The sequence below is a fragment of the Heterodontus francisci genome, chromosome 11 (assembly GCF_036365525.1).
Source record: "Heterodontus francisci isolate sHetFra1 chromosome 11, sHetFra1.hap1, whole genome shotgun sequence".
NCBI lineage: Eukaryota > Metazoa > Chordata > Chondrichthyes > Heterodontiformes > Heterodontidae > Heterodontus > Heterodontus francisci.
Genome location: NC_090381.1, coordinates 13,039,159 through 13,057,510, shown reverse-complemented (window position 1 = coordinate 13,057,510; position 18,352 = coordinate 13,039,159). Strand labels below are relative to the sequence as shown.

Genomic DNA, 18,352 nt, shown 5'->3' with positions numbered 1-18,352 from the left:
TCAGGTATGATTCCATGAGTATGACTATGTCAGGCTGTTGCTTGACTAGTCTGTGGGACAGCTCTCCCAACTTTGGCACAAGCCCCCAGATGTTAGTAAGGAGGACTTTGCAGGATCGACAGGGCTGGGTTTGCCGTTGTCGTTTCCAGTGCCTAGGTCGATGCCGGGTGGTCCGTCTGGTTTCATTCCTTTTTATTGACTTTGTAGTGGTTAGGTACAACTGAGTGGCTTGCTAGGCCATTTCAGAGGGCATGTAAGAGTTAACCACATTGCTGTGGGTCTGGAGTCACATGTCGGCCAGACCAGGTAAGGACAGCAGATTTCATTCCCTAAAGGACATTAGTGAACCAGATGGGTTTTTACAACAATTGACAATGGTTTCATGGCCAACATTATACTGGCTTTTTTTTAAATTCTAAGTTTATTAATTAAATTCAAATTCCACCTTCTGCTGTGGTGGGATTCGAACCCATGTCCCCAGCCAAATACCCTGGGTTATTAGTCCAGTTATAGTAGCACTATGCCACCACCTACCCCTATTCTTTTTGTTTCTTTCACTTTCTCATGTGACTTCATAAAATCAGTGAGTAAGAGTGGCTCTTGGAACCAGTGATAAGATATAAGAGCAATCTGTGCTTTTTAATGATTGAAAGCTTGTATAATAAAACAACATCTTTTAATGATTATATTTACAAGAAACAGAAGACACAGTAATATATACAGTGGACACAATCTCATCAAGGAGTCTCTTTCACCACTTCAGGATGAACTAAAGCTAATGAATCATTTTGTGTTCCATCTGTAAAATTACAGGAAGTGTGCTCACAGAACAAGCAGTACAGACAGTCAAAGTGCAAATGTTCTTTTCCTAACAGAGTTACCCATTGACACATACATCAGTTTCTCTCATTCCTTTACCTTGGCCCAGATAGTTTCCTTTTCATACCACATTCTTTTGTTCAATAAAGACTGCAAAATAAAATGACTGATAGATTTGACCATATAACAGATGTTATGTATGAGTTCTTTATAGGAATCTTCTCTGCTGCACTCATTTATTTCCATGCCCTGTTTGTAGGTGTAAATGTATTTTCACACATTGCTAAGCACCTTGATCAGATCAAGCTTCTCAGAGATGCATCAATATATGAACTAACACAATATTCCCTCTCAATTCATTGAGACTAATGATATGACTGATGCACCATTCACTTACTGTACTAATGGTGTTCTTCAGCCTTGAATGTAACAACTGCATGGCTTGAGTGCTTGATTCCAGAGGGAACATTGTAGCATGGTATACATTGCATTATTGTGACTAAGACACATTGTTGAAATGTGTCACTTGTGTATCTACAGAATTACATTTAAAGAATACTCAAATGTTTTCTTTATTACTACTCTATTTTTGTTACCTCTGGGGTCCCTCATGGATCTATTCTTGGTCCCTTCCTATTCCCATCTGCATGCTGACCCTCAGCGACATCATCTGAAAACATATCAGGTTCCACATGTACACTGACTACACCCTATTCTACCTCACCAGCACTTCCCTCGGCCCCAGCACTGTATCAAAGTTATCAGGCTGCTTGTCCAACATCCAGAAATTTCCTCCAACTAAAATTGGAAGACTGAAGTCATTGTCATGGTTCCCCACTATAAACTCTGTTCCCTCGCCACTTACTCCATCCCTCTCCCTGACAATCGTCTGAGGTTCAATCAGACCATTTGCAAACTTGCTGTTGAATTTGGCCAACCACATATCTGCACTAAGACCACCTACTTCCATCTCTATAACATTGGACAACTTTGCCTGTGCCTCATCTCGCCTGCTGCTGAAACCCTCATCCATGTCTTTGTTATCTCTAGATTTAACTACTTCAATGCTTTCCTTGCTGATTTCCCAGCTTCCACCCTACATGAACTTGAGCTCATTGAAAACTCTGCTGCCTGTGTTCTAATTCCTACCATGTTTCATTCACTGATCACCCCTGTACACACTGACCTGCTGGTCTGGCAATGCCTTGATTTGAAAATTCTCATCCTTGTTTTCAAATCATGGCCTTGCCCCTCCCTATCTCTGTACCCTCCTCCAGCCTTACAACCCTCCCTATCTCTGTACCCTCCTCCAGCCTTACAACACTCCCTATCTCTGTACCCTCCTCCAGCCTTACAACCCTCCAGTTCTCTCCTCTTGAGCCTCCCCAATTTTAATCACTTCATCATTGTGGTTGCCCTTTCTAAGCTCTGGAATTCACTCCCTAAAACTCTCTGCCTCTCTGATCCACTCTCCTTCAAGATGCTCCTTAGAACTTTTGGACCAAGCTTTTGACCTAATATCCCCTTATGTGGTTATTTGTCGATTTTTTTTTTGGGGTGGGGGAGAGGTGTTAAAGCTCCTGTGATGTTTACTTGCATTAAAGGTGTTGCATAAATGCAAGTTGTTATTCATTGAGGGTTCTTCACACTGCTCCAGCTTTTGTTCATTTTAACTATTTGAATTCTCTGAATTAATGAACACACTGTTAAATAAATGATGCAGATACAAAAAAAAAATTGTAGATTGGCCAATCGATGAAGACGCATCGTGTCCATTGCTGTCAAATGCTTGGAGGAATTTTACACTGCTTCTGTGTTCTGTCCACTAACTCTATGTACACTGAACTTCTTTGCTTTCCAACCAGCGGCCAATAAAAGCAGCACACCAAGGATTTTATACATAACGTGTAGACCGAAGTACCTGCAGAATATTAAAATAGTAACATAATTACATCTTTTACTGACACCCTTGAAGTGTATTAGTTGATCTAAACTGAAGTACAAAAGAGGCTCATTATGGGAAAGTTAACTCTTTATAGAGATTCTTTCAAATATCTACAATATATTAAGCATCTTAGTATTACACCTGCAGTCTACAAAAACTTTCTTCCTGCTATCACATTTTTCTTATCACACTTTGGTGTCAATCTTTCATCACTATAAATTCCTATATCCACAATGATAATGGAGAGTACCGATGTAAACTTGTTACTCTGTAATTATACTCTCTTACCAGTGGAGATGCTGTAGTGTCTCAGTTTTGTATCTTGCCAATCGTCTTATACTGCAAAAACTGGACTGCTCTGCTTTCCACAACATCATACATTTTGGTATTTAATACCAGGATGTAATATTATTCAGTTATTTACAAATCAAATAAGAATGTCTGACTTTAACAAGGACTAACAATGAGACAGAATTTGTTATTTTCACAAATTAATACTTGTGTGAAGTGAGTCAGCAGAGTTGAGAGGATTTGCTGTTAATGGAAGTCCCAGCTCACACTGAAGAAAAGGGAAATGGGACAGTCCTCAATGTACACGACAGGCCTCAATGTACACGACAGGCCTACAAACAGTGCAATTCAGATAAAGGCAGTCATTGACAGGTAGTTGGACAGATATATGCAAAAACAACAGAAACAACAATATTGGGTGATTTTAATAATCCCAAAGTAGACTGAAGTAAAGTTACTGTATAATGGGTAGTGATTCATTATAAACTACAAACAGAGGGTGGAAAAAGAGAACCTGAGGAGAAGCAAGAGGACAGCAGAAAAAAGCAGGAGAACTGACAGTAGAGAGTCAGAGAGTGTGGAGAGAGAGAGAGAGAGAGCCTGAGGGGAAACAGTGTGAAAGGGATAAGGCCAAGAATAATTAACTGGGGGAAGGCCAACTTCAATGGGGTAAGAATGGAGTGGGGGGTGAATAAATTGGAGTCAAAATGTGCAAGTGAGCATAGGAATCGGAGAATTGAGCAATTGAACACGTGGCTGGTGAACTGGTGTAGGAGGGAGGGCATCAGATTTCTGAGACATTGGGACTGGTTCTTGGGCAGGTGGGACCTGTACAAGACGGACAGGTTGCATCTTAGCAGGACTGGGATGAATATCCTGGCAGGGAGATTTGTTAGTGCTGTTCGATAGGGTTTAAGCGAAATTGTCAGGGGGATGGGAACCTGAGAGGGAGCTCAGATTGGAGTGAAGCAAAACTGATAACTAGTCAGGGGTGGGGGAACCAGCAGCAAGTGCTCATCTAAAAAATTCTGAAATGTTGTCAGTGTTCCTACCTCTACCACCTCTTCAGTCAGTGCATTCCAGATTCCAACCATCCTCTGGGTGAAAAAAGTTTCCCTCAAATCCCCTCTAAACCTCCTGCCTCTTACCTTAAATCTATAACCCCAGTTACTGGCACCTCCTCTGAGGGAAAAAGTTTCTTCCTATCTACCCTATCAATGCCCCTCATAAATTTGTATACCTCAATCAGGTCCCCACTCAGCCTTCTCTGCTGTAAGGAAAACAACCCTAGCCTATCCAGTCTCTCTTCATAGCTCCAGCCTAGGCAATATCCTGGTGAATCTCCTCGGCACCCTCTCCAATGCAATCACATCCTTCCTATAGTGTGGTGCCCAGAACTGTACACAGTACTCCAGCTGTGGCCTAACTAGCATTTTATACAGCTCCATCATAACCTCCCTGCTCTTAAATTCTATTCTATATCTCCTGAAGCTCAGCCAATCTCCTAACCAGATGAATAATTTGCCCTCAATTCCCTACGTTTCAACTTTAGCTAACAGTCTCTTATGAGGGATTTTATCTAAAGCCTTTTGGAAGTCCATATAAGTAATATCCATAGATAGTCCCCTGCCCACTACCTTAGTCACAAGTGGATCAAGTATCAGTAGGAAAGCAGTTAGGGGATAGTGATCATTGTATCATAAGGTTTAGGCTGACTAGGGAAAAGGATAAAGAGCAATCTAGGGTAAGAATAATGAACTGGGGGAATGGAGCGGGGGTGAATAAATTGGAGTCAAAAGCTGGCAGAAAACTGGTAGATGAACAATGGGCTACCTTCAAAGAAGAGATAGTTCGGGCACAGTCAGGGTATGTTCCCTCGAAGGGGAAAAGTAGAGCAAACAAATCCAGAGCTCCCTGGATGACAAAAGAGATTAAGATAAAGAAGAAAAAGTGTGCTTATGACAGATGCCAGGTAGAAAATACTGTTGGGAACCAGGCTGAATATAGAAGGTCCAGAGGGGAAGTGAAAAAACAAATAAAAGAAGCAAAGAGAGAGCATGAAAAAAGACTGGCAGTGAGCATTAAAGGAAATCCCAAAGTTCCTGTTTATATGCCTGTAGAAAAAAGGGTGGTAAAAGGAGGAGTGGGGCCAATTAGGGACCAGATAGGGGATTTACACATGGAGACAGAGGACATATCTGAGATATTAAATGAATACTTTGCATCTGTCTTTACCAAGGAAGAAGATACAACCCAGGCAATGTTGAAAGAGGAGGTAAGTCAGACACTGGAGGGGTTTAAAATTGATAAAAAGGAAGTATTAGATAGGCTGTCTGAACTTAATGTGGATAAAACACCAGGGCCAGATGAGATGCACCCAAGAATACTGAGGGAAGTGAGGTTGGAAGTCGCAGAGGCACTGGCCATAATTTCTCAGTCTTCCTTACACTCAGGGGTGGTGCCAGAGAACTGGAGAATTGCAAACATTACACTCTTGTTCAAAAAAGGCTGTTAAGATAAGCCCAGTAACTACAGGACAGTGGTGGATAAACTTCTAGAAAAAATAATTCAGGACAAAATCAATAGTCACATGGACAAATGTAAGTTAATTAAGGAAAGCCAGAATGGATTTCTGAAGGGAAAATCATGTTTAACTAACTTGCTGGAGTTTTTTGAGGAGGTAACAGAGGGTTAATGAGGGAAATGCTGTGGATGTGGTGTACATGGACTTTCAAAAGGCATTTGATGCAGTGCCACACAACAGACTTGTGAGCAAACTTGTAGCTCATGGAATAAAAGGGATGGTAGCAACATGGATACGAAATTGGCTGAGTGACAGGAAACAAAGAGTATTGATTGATGGATGTTTTTCAGGCTGGAGGACGGTTTGTACTGGGTTGGGACCCTTGCTTTTCCTGACATATATTAATGACCTAGACCTTGGTGTACAGGACACCATGTCAAAGTTTGCAGATGATACAAAACTTGCAAGTATTGTGAACTGTGAGGAGGATAGTGTAGAATTTCAAAAGGACATAGACAAGTTGGTGGAATGGGCAGACAGATGGCAGATGAAGTTCAATGCAGAGAAATGTGAAGTGATTCATTTTGGTAGGAAGAACATGGAGAGACAATATAGAATAAAGGGTACAATTCTAAAGGGGGTGCAGGAGCAGAGGGACCAATGTGTATATGTGAATAAGACATTAAAGGTGACAGGACAGGTTGAGAATGTAGTTAATAAAGCATACAGTATCCTGGGTTTTATTAATAGGGGCATAGAGTACAAGAGCAAGGAAGTTATGTTGAACTTGTATAAGACAATAGTTTGTCCTCAGCTGGAGTATTGCATCCAATTCTGGGCGCTACACTTGAGGAAAGATGTGAGGGCATTGAAGAGAGTACGGAAGAGATCCAGAAGAATGGTTCACAGGGATGAGGAACTTCAGTTATTAAGATAGATTGGAGAAGTTAGGACTGTTTTCATTGGAAAAGTGAAGGCTCAGAGGTGATTTTATAGAGATATTCAAAATCATGAGGGGTCTGGACAGAGTAGACAGAGAGAAACTGTTCCCACTCGCTACATGAAAAAGTTTTTCCTCTTGTCACTTTTGCTTCTCTTACCAAATACTTTAAATCTGTGCCCTCTTATTCTTGATCCTTTCATGAGTGGAAAGTTTCTTTAGAGAGTTGATGGGATCTGGATGTTGATTCCAGAATAATTTTAAAAGGGAGTTGGACAGGTATTTGAGGATGAGGAATTTACAGGATTACGGACCAAGAGCGGGAATGTGGGACTAAGCACAACTGCTCTTTCAAAGAGCCAGCACAGGCACGATGGGCCAAATGGCCTCCTCCTCTGCTGTAAGTTGATTCTCTGATTCTCTGTGGTCAATGTGGGGAACACATTTTAAATGCAGGACTTCCTAGATTAGGGTGTTTCTAATTTAACAAGGATAATAGCATGCGGGGTATTGAAATGGGACAAATAACCTATTCAATTAGGAGAATAATTAGGAAATAGTAGTCGCAGCTTTGTCAGATTCAATGAAAGAATAAAAAAGGACCATGAAAGTTTAAAGCTAAAGGTAAAATTCAGTGATATAAGAGGGACCTGGGAAAAGAGAGATTAAAATTTAAATAAAACTTAAAATGATAGCATATCAAAAGTTGGGGTGAACAATACTAAGTATAATCATAAAAAACAGTAAATGTGGAGTAAGGAGATGAAAAGGGAAAGCATATAAAAATAAGATAGTTAAGGGATTGTGCTACTCAGGGATGAAGAAGGGAGTCTAAATTGAAGGAGAATTTATTGCAGAGATATTAAATGATATTTTATATTTGATGTTACAACTAATGATGCAAATGATCCGACAGAACGACACCAGGTATGAGGAATTCTAGTTAGAAAGAGAAATTTGAGGTACTAGGACTATTTCCAGTGGAGAAGGTATAAAGGAGATTTATCAGAAGTTTCAAACTAATGAAGGGATTGATAGAGTTTCTTTGTTCATCCTGACCTCAAACTAATTGACAATGTGATCATCTGGAACCAACTGGAGAGCAGCTTGGCAAGTTTCAGTGTCCTGAACATTAAAAACATGAATAATTAGAAACTGGTTTGATGCCTGAATATGGATTTTGTATGTTTAACATTGCACCTGGTCTGCATATGGATTGTGTATGTTTAACACTGCACCAGGTCTGCATTTGGACTGTTAATGTTTAACACTGCACCAAGTCTGCATTTAGATTGTGTCTGTTTAACACTGCACCTGGTTCAGTGTTTAGATTGTGTATGTTGAACACAGCACCTAGTTCAGTGTTTAGATTGTGTATGTTGAACACAGCACCAGGTCTGCATATAGATTGTGTATATTTAACATTGTACCTGGTTCAGTGTCTGGATTGTGTATGTTTAACACTGCACCTGGACTTCATTTGGACTGTGTATGTTTAACACTGCACCTGGTCTGCATTTGGATTGTGTATGTTTAACACTGCACCTGGTCTGCATTTGGATTGTGTATGTTTAACACTGCACCAGGTCTGCATATAGATTGTGTATATTTAACATTGTACCTGGTTCAGTGTCTGGATTGTGTATGTTTAAGACTGCACCTGGACTTCATTTGGATTGTGTATGTTTAACACTGCACCTGGTCTGCATTTGGATTGTGTATGTTTAACACTGCACCTGGTCTGCATTTAGATTGTGTATGTTTAACACTGCACCTGGTCTGCATATGGAATATGTACTATAAGGGTATCAAAAGGTTAATCATGAGAGAGTATAAAGATTACCGCCCACCATGATGAGGTAAAAGATCATCTGGGAGAGACTCAAATATAGTTACAGCGTGTCTTTTGAAGGAGACACACAGGCTAGTGTGGAGTGTATATAGTTACCAAGCAATAAAGATTAATGTTTAAACACTGTTGGCCAAGAGCCTCTCTGGCTAGACTCTATACAGTGGCAGCATAAAGAACCAAGTTATGTCTGTCTTTTTGTGGGATATGTCGAACATTCCTTGTTCCAGTCCCACTCAGGCCCCCTCCCCCAACTCTTTTTCCGGTACATTGATGACTGTATCGGTGCCGTTTCCTGCTCCCGCCCCGAACTGGAAAACTTTATCAACTTTGCTTCTAATTTCTACCCTTCTCTCATCTTTACATGGTCCATCTCCGACACTTCCCTTCCCTTCCATGACTTCTCTTGTATCCATCTCTGGGGATAGGCTGTCTACTAATATTCATTATAATCCCATCGACTCCCACAGCTACCTCAACTACACTTCTTCACACTCTGCCTCCTGTAAGGACTCCATTCCATTCTCCCAATTTCTCCATCTCTGACGCATCTGCTTTGATGATGCTACCTTCCATGACAGCGCTTCTGATATGTCTTCCTTTTTCCTCAACCTAGGATTCACCCCCACTGTTGTTAACAGGGTCCTCAACCATGTCCGGCCTATTTCCCGCACCTCTACTCTCACCCCTTCCCCTCCCTCCCAGAACCGTGACAGGGTTCCCCTTGTCCTCACTTTCCACCCCATCAGCCTCCATATCCAAAGCATCATCCTCCGCAATTTCCGCCACCTCCAGCGTGATGCCACTACCAAAGGTATCTTCCCCTCTCTTCCCCTGTCAGCATTCCGAAGGGATCATTCCCTCCATGACACCCTGGTCCACTCGTCCATTACCCCCACCACCTCGTCCCCTTCCCATGGCACCTTCCCCTGCAATCACAGGAGGTGTAATACCTGCCCATTTACCTCCTCTCTCCTCACTCTCCAAGACCCCAAACACTCCTTTCAGATGAAGCAGCGATTTACTTGTACTTCTTTCAATGTAGTATACTGTATTCGCTGCTCACAATGTGGTCTCCTCTACACTGGAGAGACCAAACGCAAACTGGGTGACCGCACTGCGGAACACCTCCGCTCAGTCTGTAAGCATGACCCCGAGCTTCCGGTTGCTAGCCATTTTAGCACTCCCCCCTGGTTCTCATGCTCACATCTCTGTCCTGGGATTGCTGCAGTGTTCCAGTGAACATCAACGCAAGCTCGAGGAACAGCATCTCAACTACCGATTAGGTACACTACAGCCTGCCGGACTGAACATTGAGTTCAATAATTTCAGAGCATGACGGGCACCCCATTTTACTTTTATTTTCAGTTATTTTTTTCGTTTTTCTGTTTTATTTTTTGTGTTTGTTTTATTTTAGTTTGTTCAGTTTGTTTCTACTGTGCCTACCCACTGTTTTTTTTTCATGTTTGTGGTTGTAGCTGTTCATTTTTCAGTCCATTAACACCCTATCTGTACTAATGGTTTGACTTTCAGCACACTATTACCATATTGTTTGCCTTTGCTCCATGACTTTCTGCTCAGCTATTCTGTGGCCTTGTCCGATAAACACCTTCTCTTTTGTTATTTTTTGCCCCACCCCCCCGCTTCACTTGCTTAAAATCTTTTACATTTCTTATATCTGTGAGTTCTGAAGATGGGTCACTGACCTGAAACGTTAACTCTGCTTCTCTCTCCACAGATGCTGCCAGACCTGCTGAGTATTTCCAGCGTTTCTTGTTTTTATTTCAGATTTCCAGCATCCACAGTATTTTGCTTTTATTACAGATATATAATAGTTTGTGTATGTTCAACACTGCACCTGGTCTGGATATGGATTATGTATGTTTAACACGGCACCGGGTTCAATGTATGGATTGTGTATGTTTAACACTGCACCTGTTGTGCATATGGATTGTGTATGCTTAACACTGCACCTGTTGTGCATATGGATTGTGTATGCTTAACACTGCACCTGTTGTGTATATGGATTGTGTAGGCTTAACACTGCACCTGTTGTGTATATGCATTGTGTCTGCTTAACACTGCACCTGTTGTGTATATGGATTGTGTCTGCTTAACACTGCACCTGTTGTGTATATGCATTGTGTCTGCTTAACACTGCACCTGTTGTGTATATGGATTGTGTAGGCTTAACACTGCACCTGTTGTGTATATGCATTGTGTCTGCTTAACACTGCACCTGTTGTGTATATGGATTGTGTATGCTTAACACTGCACCTGTTGTGTATATGCATTGTGTCTGCTTAACACTGCACCTGTTGTGTATATGGATTGTGTATGCTTAACACTGCACCTGTTGTGTATATGGATTGTGTATGCTTAGCACTGCACCTGTTGTGTATATGGATTGTGTATGCTTAACACTGCACCTGTTGTGTATATGGATTGTGTAGGCTTAACACTGCACCTGTTGTGTATATGCATTGTGTCTGCTTAACACTGCACCTGTTGTGTATATGGATTGTGTATGCTTAACACTGCACCTGTTGTGTATATGGATTGTGTAGGCTTAACACTGCACCTGTTGTGTATATGGATTGTGTCTGCTTAACACTGCACCTGTTGTGTATATGGATTGTGTATGCTTAACACTGCACCTGTTGTGTATATGCATTGTGTCTGCTTAACACTGCACCTGTTGTCTATATGGATTGGGTATGCTTAACACTGCACCTGTTGTGTATATGGATTGTGTATGCTTAACACTGCACCTGTTGTGTATATGGATTGTGTATGCTTAACACTGCACCTATTGTGTATATGGATTGTGTATGCTTAACACTGCACCTGTTGTGTATATGAATTGTGTATGCTTAGCACTGCACCTGTTGTGTATATGGATTGTGTATGCTTAACACTGCACCTGTTGTGTGTATGGATTGTGTATGCTTAACACTGCACCTGTTGCGTATATGGATTGTGTATGCTTAACACTGCACCTGTTGTGTGTATGGATTGTGTATGCTTAACACTGCACCTGTTGCGTATATGGATTGTGTATGCTTAGCACTGCACCTGTTGCGTATATGGATTGTGTATGCTTAACACTGCACCTGTTGTGTGTATGGATTGTGTATGCTTAACACTGCACCTGTTGTGTATATGGATTGTGTATGCTTAACACTGCACCTGTTGTGTATATGGATTGTGTATGCTTAACACTGCACCTGTTGTGTGTATGGATTGTGTCTGCTTAACACTGCACTTGTTGTGTATATGGATTGTGTATGCTTAACACTGCACCTGTTGTGTATATGGATTGTGTATGCTTAACACTGCACCTGTTGTGCATATGGATTGTGTATGCTTAGCACTGCACCTGTTGTGTATATGGATTGTGTATGCTTAACACTGCACCTGTTATGTATATGGATTATGTATGTTTAGCACTGCACCTGTTGCGTATATGGATTGTGTATGCTTAACACTGCACCTGTTGTGTATATGGATTGCGTATGCTTAGCACTGCACCTGTTGCGTATATGGATTGTGTATGCTTAACACTGCACCTGTTGTGTATATGGATTGTGTATGCTTAACACTGCACCTGTTGTGTATATGGATTGTGTATGCTTAACACTGCACCTGTTGTGTATATGGATTGTGTATGCTTAACACTGCACCTGTTGCGCATATGAATTGTGTATGCTTCGAACTGCACCTGTTGTGTATATGGATTGTGTATGCTTAACACTGCACCTGTTGTGTATATGGATTGTGTATGCTTAACACTGCACCTATTGTGTATATGGATTGTGTATGCTTAACACTGCACCTGTTGTGTATATGGATTGTGTATGCTTAACACTGCACCTGTTGTGTATATGGACTGTGTATGCTTAACACTGCACCTGTTGCGCATATGAATTGTGTATGCTTAGCACTGCACCTGTTGCGTATATGGATTGTGTATGCTTAGCACTGCACCTGTTGCGTATATGGATTGTGTATGCTTAGCACTGCACCTGTTGCGTATATGGTTTGTGTATGCTTAACACTGCACCTATTGTGTATCTGGATTGTGTATGCTTAACACTGCACCTGTTGTGTATATGAATTGTGTATGCTTAGCACTGCACGTGTTGTGTATATGGATTGTGTATGCTTAACACTGCACCTGTTGTGTGTATGGATTGTGTATGCTTAACACTGCACCTGTTGTGTATATGGATTGTGTATGCTTAACACTGCACTTGTTGTGTATATGGATTGTGTATGCTTAACACTGCACCTGTTGTGTATATGGATTGTGTAGGCTTAACACTGCACCTGTTGTGTATATGGATTGTGTATGCTTAACACTGCACCTGTTGTGTATATGGATTGTGTATGCTTAGCACTGCACCTGTTGTGTATATGGATTGTGTATGCTTAACACTGCACCTGTTGTGTATATGGATTGTGTATGCTTAACACTGCACCTGTTGTGTATATGGATTGTGTATGCTTAACACTGCACCTGTTGTGTATATGGATTGTGTATGCTTAACACTGCACCTGTTGTGTATATGGATTGTGTATGCTTAACACTGCACCTGTTGCGTATATGGATTGTGTATGCTTAGCACTGCACCTGTTGCGTATATGGTTTGTGTATGCTTAACACTGCACCTATTGTGTATCTGGATTGTGTATGCTTAACACTGCACCTGTTGTGTATATGAATTGTGTATGCTTAGCACTGCACGTGTTGTGTATATGGATTGTGTATGCTTAACACTGCACCTGTTGTGTGTATGGATTGTGTATGCTTAACACTGCACCTGTTGTGTATATGGATTGTGTATGCTTAACACTGCACCTGTTGTGTATATGGATTGTGTATGCTTAACACTGCACCTGTTGTGTGTATGGATTGTGTCTGCTTAACACTGCACTTGTTGTGTATATGGATTGTGTATGCTTAACACTGCACCTGTTGTGTATATGGATTGTGTATGCTTAACACTGCACCTGTTGTGCATATGGATTGTGTATGCTTAGCACTGCACCTGTTGTGTATATGGATTGTGTATGCTTAACACTGCACCTGTTATGTATATGGATTATGTATGTTTAGCACTGCACCTGTTGCGTATATGGATTGTGTATGCTTAACACTGCACCTGTTGTGTATATGGATTGCGTATGCTTAGCACTGCACCTGTTGCGTATATGGATTGTGTATGCTTAACACTGCACCTGTTGTGTATATGGATTGTGTATGCTTAACACTGCACCTGTTGTGTATATGGATTGTGTATGCTTAACACTGCACCTGTTGTGTATATGGATTGTGTATGCTTAACACTGCACCTGTTGCGCATATGAATTGTGTATGCTTCGAACTGCACCTGTTGTGTATATGGATTGTGTATGCTTAACACTGCACCTGTTGTGTATATGGATTGTGTATGCTTAACACTGCACCTATTGTGTATATGGATTGTGTATGCTTAACACTGCACCTGTTGTGTATATGGATTGTGTATGCTTAACACTGCACCTGTTGTGTATATGGACTGTGTATGCTTAACACTGCACCTGTTGCGCATATGAATTGTGTATGCTTAGCACTGCACCTGTTGCGTATATGGATTGTGTATGCTTAGCACTGCACCTGTTGCGTATATGGATTGTGTATGCTTAACACTGCACCTGTTGTGTATATGGATTGTGTATGCTTAACACTGCACCTGTTGCGTATATGAATTGTGTATGCTTAGCACTGCACCTGTTGCGTATATGGATTGTGTATGCTTAACACTGCACCTGTTGTGTATATGGATTGTGTATGCTTAACACTGCACCTGTTGTGTATATGGATTGTGTATGCTTAACACTGCACCTGTTGTGTATATGGATTGTGTATGCTTAACACTGCACCTGTTGTGTATATGGATTGTGTATGCTTAACACTGCACCTGTTGCGTATATGGATTGTGTATGCTTAGCACTGCACCTGTTGCGTATATGGTTTGTGTATGCTTAACACTGCACCTATTGTGTATCTGGATTGTGTATGCTTAACACTGCACCTGTTGTGTATATGAATTGTGTATGCTTAGCACTGCACGTGTTGTGTATATGGATTGTGTATGCTTAACACTGCACCTGTTGTGTGTATGGATTGTGTATGCTTAACACTGCACCTGTTGTGTATATGGATTGTGTATGCTTAACACTGCACTTGTTGTGTATATGGATTGTGTATGCTTAACACTGCACCTGTTGTGTATATGGATTGTGTAGGCTTAACACTGCACCTGTTGTGTATATGGATTGTGTATGCTTAACACTGCACCTGTTGTGTATATGGATTGTGTATGCTTAGCACTGCACCTGTTGTGTATATGGATTGTGTATGCTTAACACTGCACCTGTTGTGTATATGGATTGTGTAGGCTTAACACTGCACCTGTTGTGTATATGCATTGTGTCTGCTTAACACTGCACCTGTTGTGTTTATGGATTGTGTATGCTTAACACTGCACCTGTTGTGTATATGGATTGTGTAGGCTTAACACTGCACCTGTTGTGTATATGCATTGTGTCTGCTTAACACTGCACCTGTTATGTATATGGATTATGTATGTTTAGCACTGCACCTGTTGCGTATATGGATTGTGTATGCTTAACACTGCACCTGTTGTGTATATGGATTGCGTATGCTTAGCACTGCACCTGTTGCGTATATGGATTGTGTATGCTTAACACTGCACCTGTTGTGTATATGGATTGTGTATGCTTAACACTGCACCTGTTGTGTATATGGATTGTGTATGCTTAACACTGCACCTGTTGTGTATATGGATTGTGTATGCTTAACACTGCACCTGTTGCGCATATGAATTGTGTATGCTTCGAACTGCACCTGTTGTGTATATGGATTGTGTATGCTTAACACTGCACCTGTTGTGTATATGGATTGTGTATGCTTAACACTGCACCTATTGTGTATATGGATTGTGTATGCTTAACACTGCACCTGTTGTGTATATGGATTGTGTATGCTTAACACTGCACCTGTTGTGTATATGGACTGTGTATGCTTAACACTGCACCTGTTGCGCATATGAATTGTGTATGCTTAGCACTGCACCTGTTGCGTATATGGATTGTGTATGCTTAGCACTGCACCTGTTGCGTATATGGATTGTGTATGCTTAACACTGCACCTGTTGTGTATATGGATTGTGTATGCTTAACACTGCACCTGTTGCGTATATGAATTGTGTATACTTAGCACTGCACCTGTTGCGTATATGGATTGTGTATGCTTAACACTGCACCTGTTGTGTATATGGATTGTGTATGCTTAACACTGCACCTGTTGTGTATATGGATTGTGTATGCTTAACACTGCACCTGTTGTGTATATGGATTGTGTATGCTTAACACTGCACCTGTTGTGTATATGGATTGTGTATGCTTAACACTGCACCTGTTGCGTATATGGATTGTGTATGCTTAGCACTGCACCTGTTGCGTATATGGATTGTGTATGCTTAACACTGCACCTATTGTGTATATGGATTGTGTATGCTTAACACTGCACCTGTTGTGTATATGAATTCTGTATGCTTAGCACTGCACGTGTTGTGTATATGGATTGTGTATGCTTAACACTGCACCTGTTGTGTGTATGGATTGTGTATGCTTAACACTGCACCTGTTGTGTATATGGATTGTGTATGCTTAACACTGCACTTGTTGTGTATATGGATTGTGTATGCTTAACACTGCACCTGTTGTGTATATGGATTGTGCAGGCTTAACACTGCACCTGTTGTGTATATGGATTGTGTATGCTTAACACTGCACCTGTTGTGTATATGGATTGTGTATGCTTAGCACTGCACCTGTTGTGTATATGGATTGTGTATGCTTAACACTGCACCTGTTGTGTATATGGATTGTGTAGGCTTAACACTGCACCTGTTGTGTATATGCATTGTGTCTGCTTAACACTGCACCTGTTGTGTTTATGGATTGTGTATGCTTAACACTGCACCTGTTGTGTATATGGATTGTGTAGGCTTAACACTGCACCTGTTGTGTATATGCATTGTGTCTGCTTAACACTGCACCTGTTGTGTATATGGATTGTGTATGCTTAACACTGCACCTGTTGTGTATATGGATTGTGTATGCTTAACACTGCACCTATTGTGTATATGGATTGTGTATGCTTAACACTGCACCTGTTGTGTATATGGATTGTGTATGCTTAACACTGCACCTGTTGTGTATATGGATTGTGTATGCTTAACACTGCACCTGTTGCGATTATGAATTGTGTATGCTTAGCACTGCACCTGTTGCGTATATGGATTGTGTATGCTTAACACTGCACCTGTTGCGTATATGGATTGTGTATGCTTAGCACTGCACCTGTTGCGTATATGGATTGTGTATGCTTAGCACTGCACCTATTGCGTATATGGATTGTGTATGCTTAACACTGTACCTGTTGTGTGTATGGATTGTGTATGCTTAACACTGCACCTGTTGCATATATGGATTGTGTATGCTTAACACTGCACCTGTTGTGTGTATGGATTGTGTATGCTTAACACTGCACCTGTTGCGTATATGGATTGTGTATGCTTAGCACTGCACCTGTTGCGTATATGGATTGTGTATGCTTAACACTGCACCTGTTGTGTGTATGGATTGTGTATGCTTAACACTGCACCTGTTGTGTATATGGATTGTGTATGCTTAACACTGCACCTGTTGTGTATATGGATTGTGTATGCTTAACACTGCACTTGTTGTGTATATGGATTGTGTATGCTTAACACTGCACCTGTTGTGTATATGGATTGTGTATGCTTAACACTGCACCTGTTGCGCATATGAATTGTGTATGCTTCGCACTGCACCTGTTGTGTATATGGATTGTGTATGCTTAACACTGCACCTGTTGCGTATATGGATTGTGTATGCTTAGCAGTGCACCTGTTGCGTATATGGATTGTGTATGCTTAACACTGCACCTGTTGTGTGTATGGATTGTGTATGCTTAACACTGCACCTGTTGTGTATCTGGATTGTGTATGCTTAACACTGCACCTGTTGTGTATATGGATTGTGTATGCTTAACACTGTACCTGTTATGTATATGGATTATGTATGTTTAGCACTGCAACTGTTGCGTATATGGATTGTGTATGCTTAACACTGCACCTGTTGTGTATATGGATTGCGTATGCTTAGCACTGCACCTGTTGCGTATATGGATTGTGTATGCTTAACACTGCACCTGTTGTGTATATGGATTGTGTATGCTTAACACTGCACCTGTTGCGTATATGAATTGTGTATGCTTAGCACTGCACCTGTTGCGTATATGGATTGTGTATGCTTAACACTGCACCTGTTGTGTATATGGATTGTGTATGCTTAACACTGCACCTGTTGTGTATATGGATTGTGTATGCTTAACACTGCACCTGTTGTGTATATGGATTGTGTATGCTTAACACTGCACCTGTTGTGTATATGGATTGTGTATGCTTAACACTGCACCTGTTGTGTATATGGATTGTGTATGCTTAACACTGCACCTGTTGCGCATATGAATTGTGTATGCTTAGCACTGCACATGTTGTGTATATGGATTGTGTATGCTTAACACTGCACCTGTTGCGCATATGGATTGTGTATGCTTAGCACTGCACCTCTTGTGTATATGGATTGTGTATGCTTAACACTGCACCTGTTGTGTATATGGATTGTGTATGCTTAACACTGCACCTATTGTGTATATGGATTGTGTATGCTTAACACTGCACCTGTTGTGTATATGGATTGTGTATGCTTAACACTGCACCTGTTGTGTATATGGATTGTGTATGCTTAACACTGCACCTGTTGCGCATATGAATTGTGTATGCTTAGCACTGCACCTGTTGCGTATATGGATTGTGTATGCTTAGC

General features: G+C 41.2%; 1 protein-coding gene across 3 annotated transcripts in view; it reads right to left on the bottom strand.

Moving 5' to 3' along the window:
- Nucleotides 1-654: 654 nt before the first annotated feature.
- The window catches only part of LOC137375106 (solute carrier organic anion transporter family member 2A1-like), a 433,007-nt gene continuing 415,309 nt past the window's right edge, over nucleotides 655-18,352 (bottom strand). For all 3 annotated transcript variants that reach the window (XM_068041734.1, XM_068041736.1, XM_068041735.1), the window contains one exon: nucleotides 655-2,740. In XM_068041734.1, coding sequence (XP_067897835.1) covers nucleotides 2,620-2,740 — 121 coding nt within the window. In that variant the 3' untranslated portion in view covers nucleotides 655-2,619. The remainder of the gene's footprint in view (nucleotides 2,741-18,352) is intronic.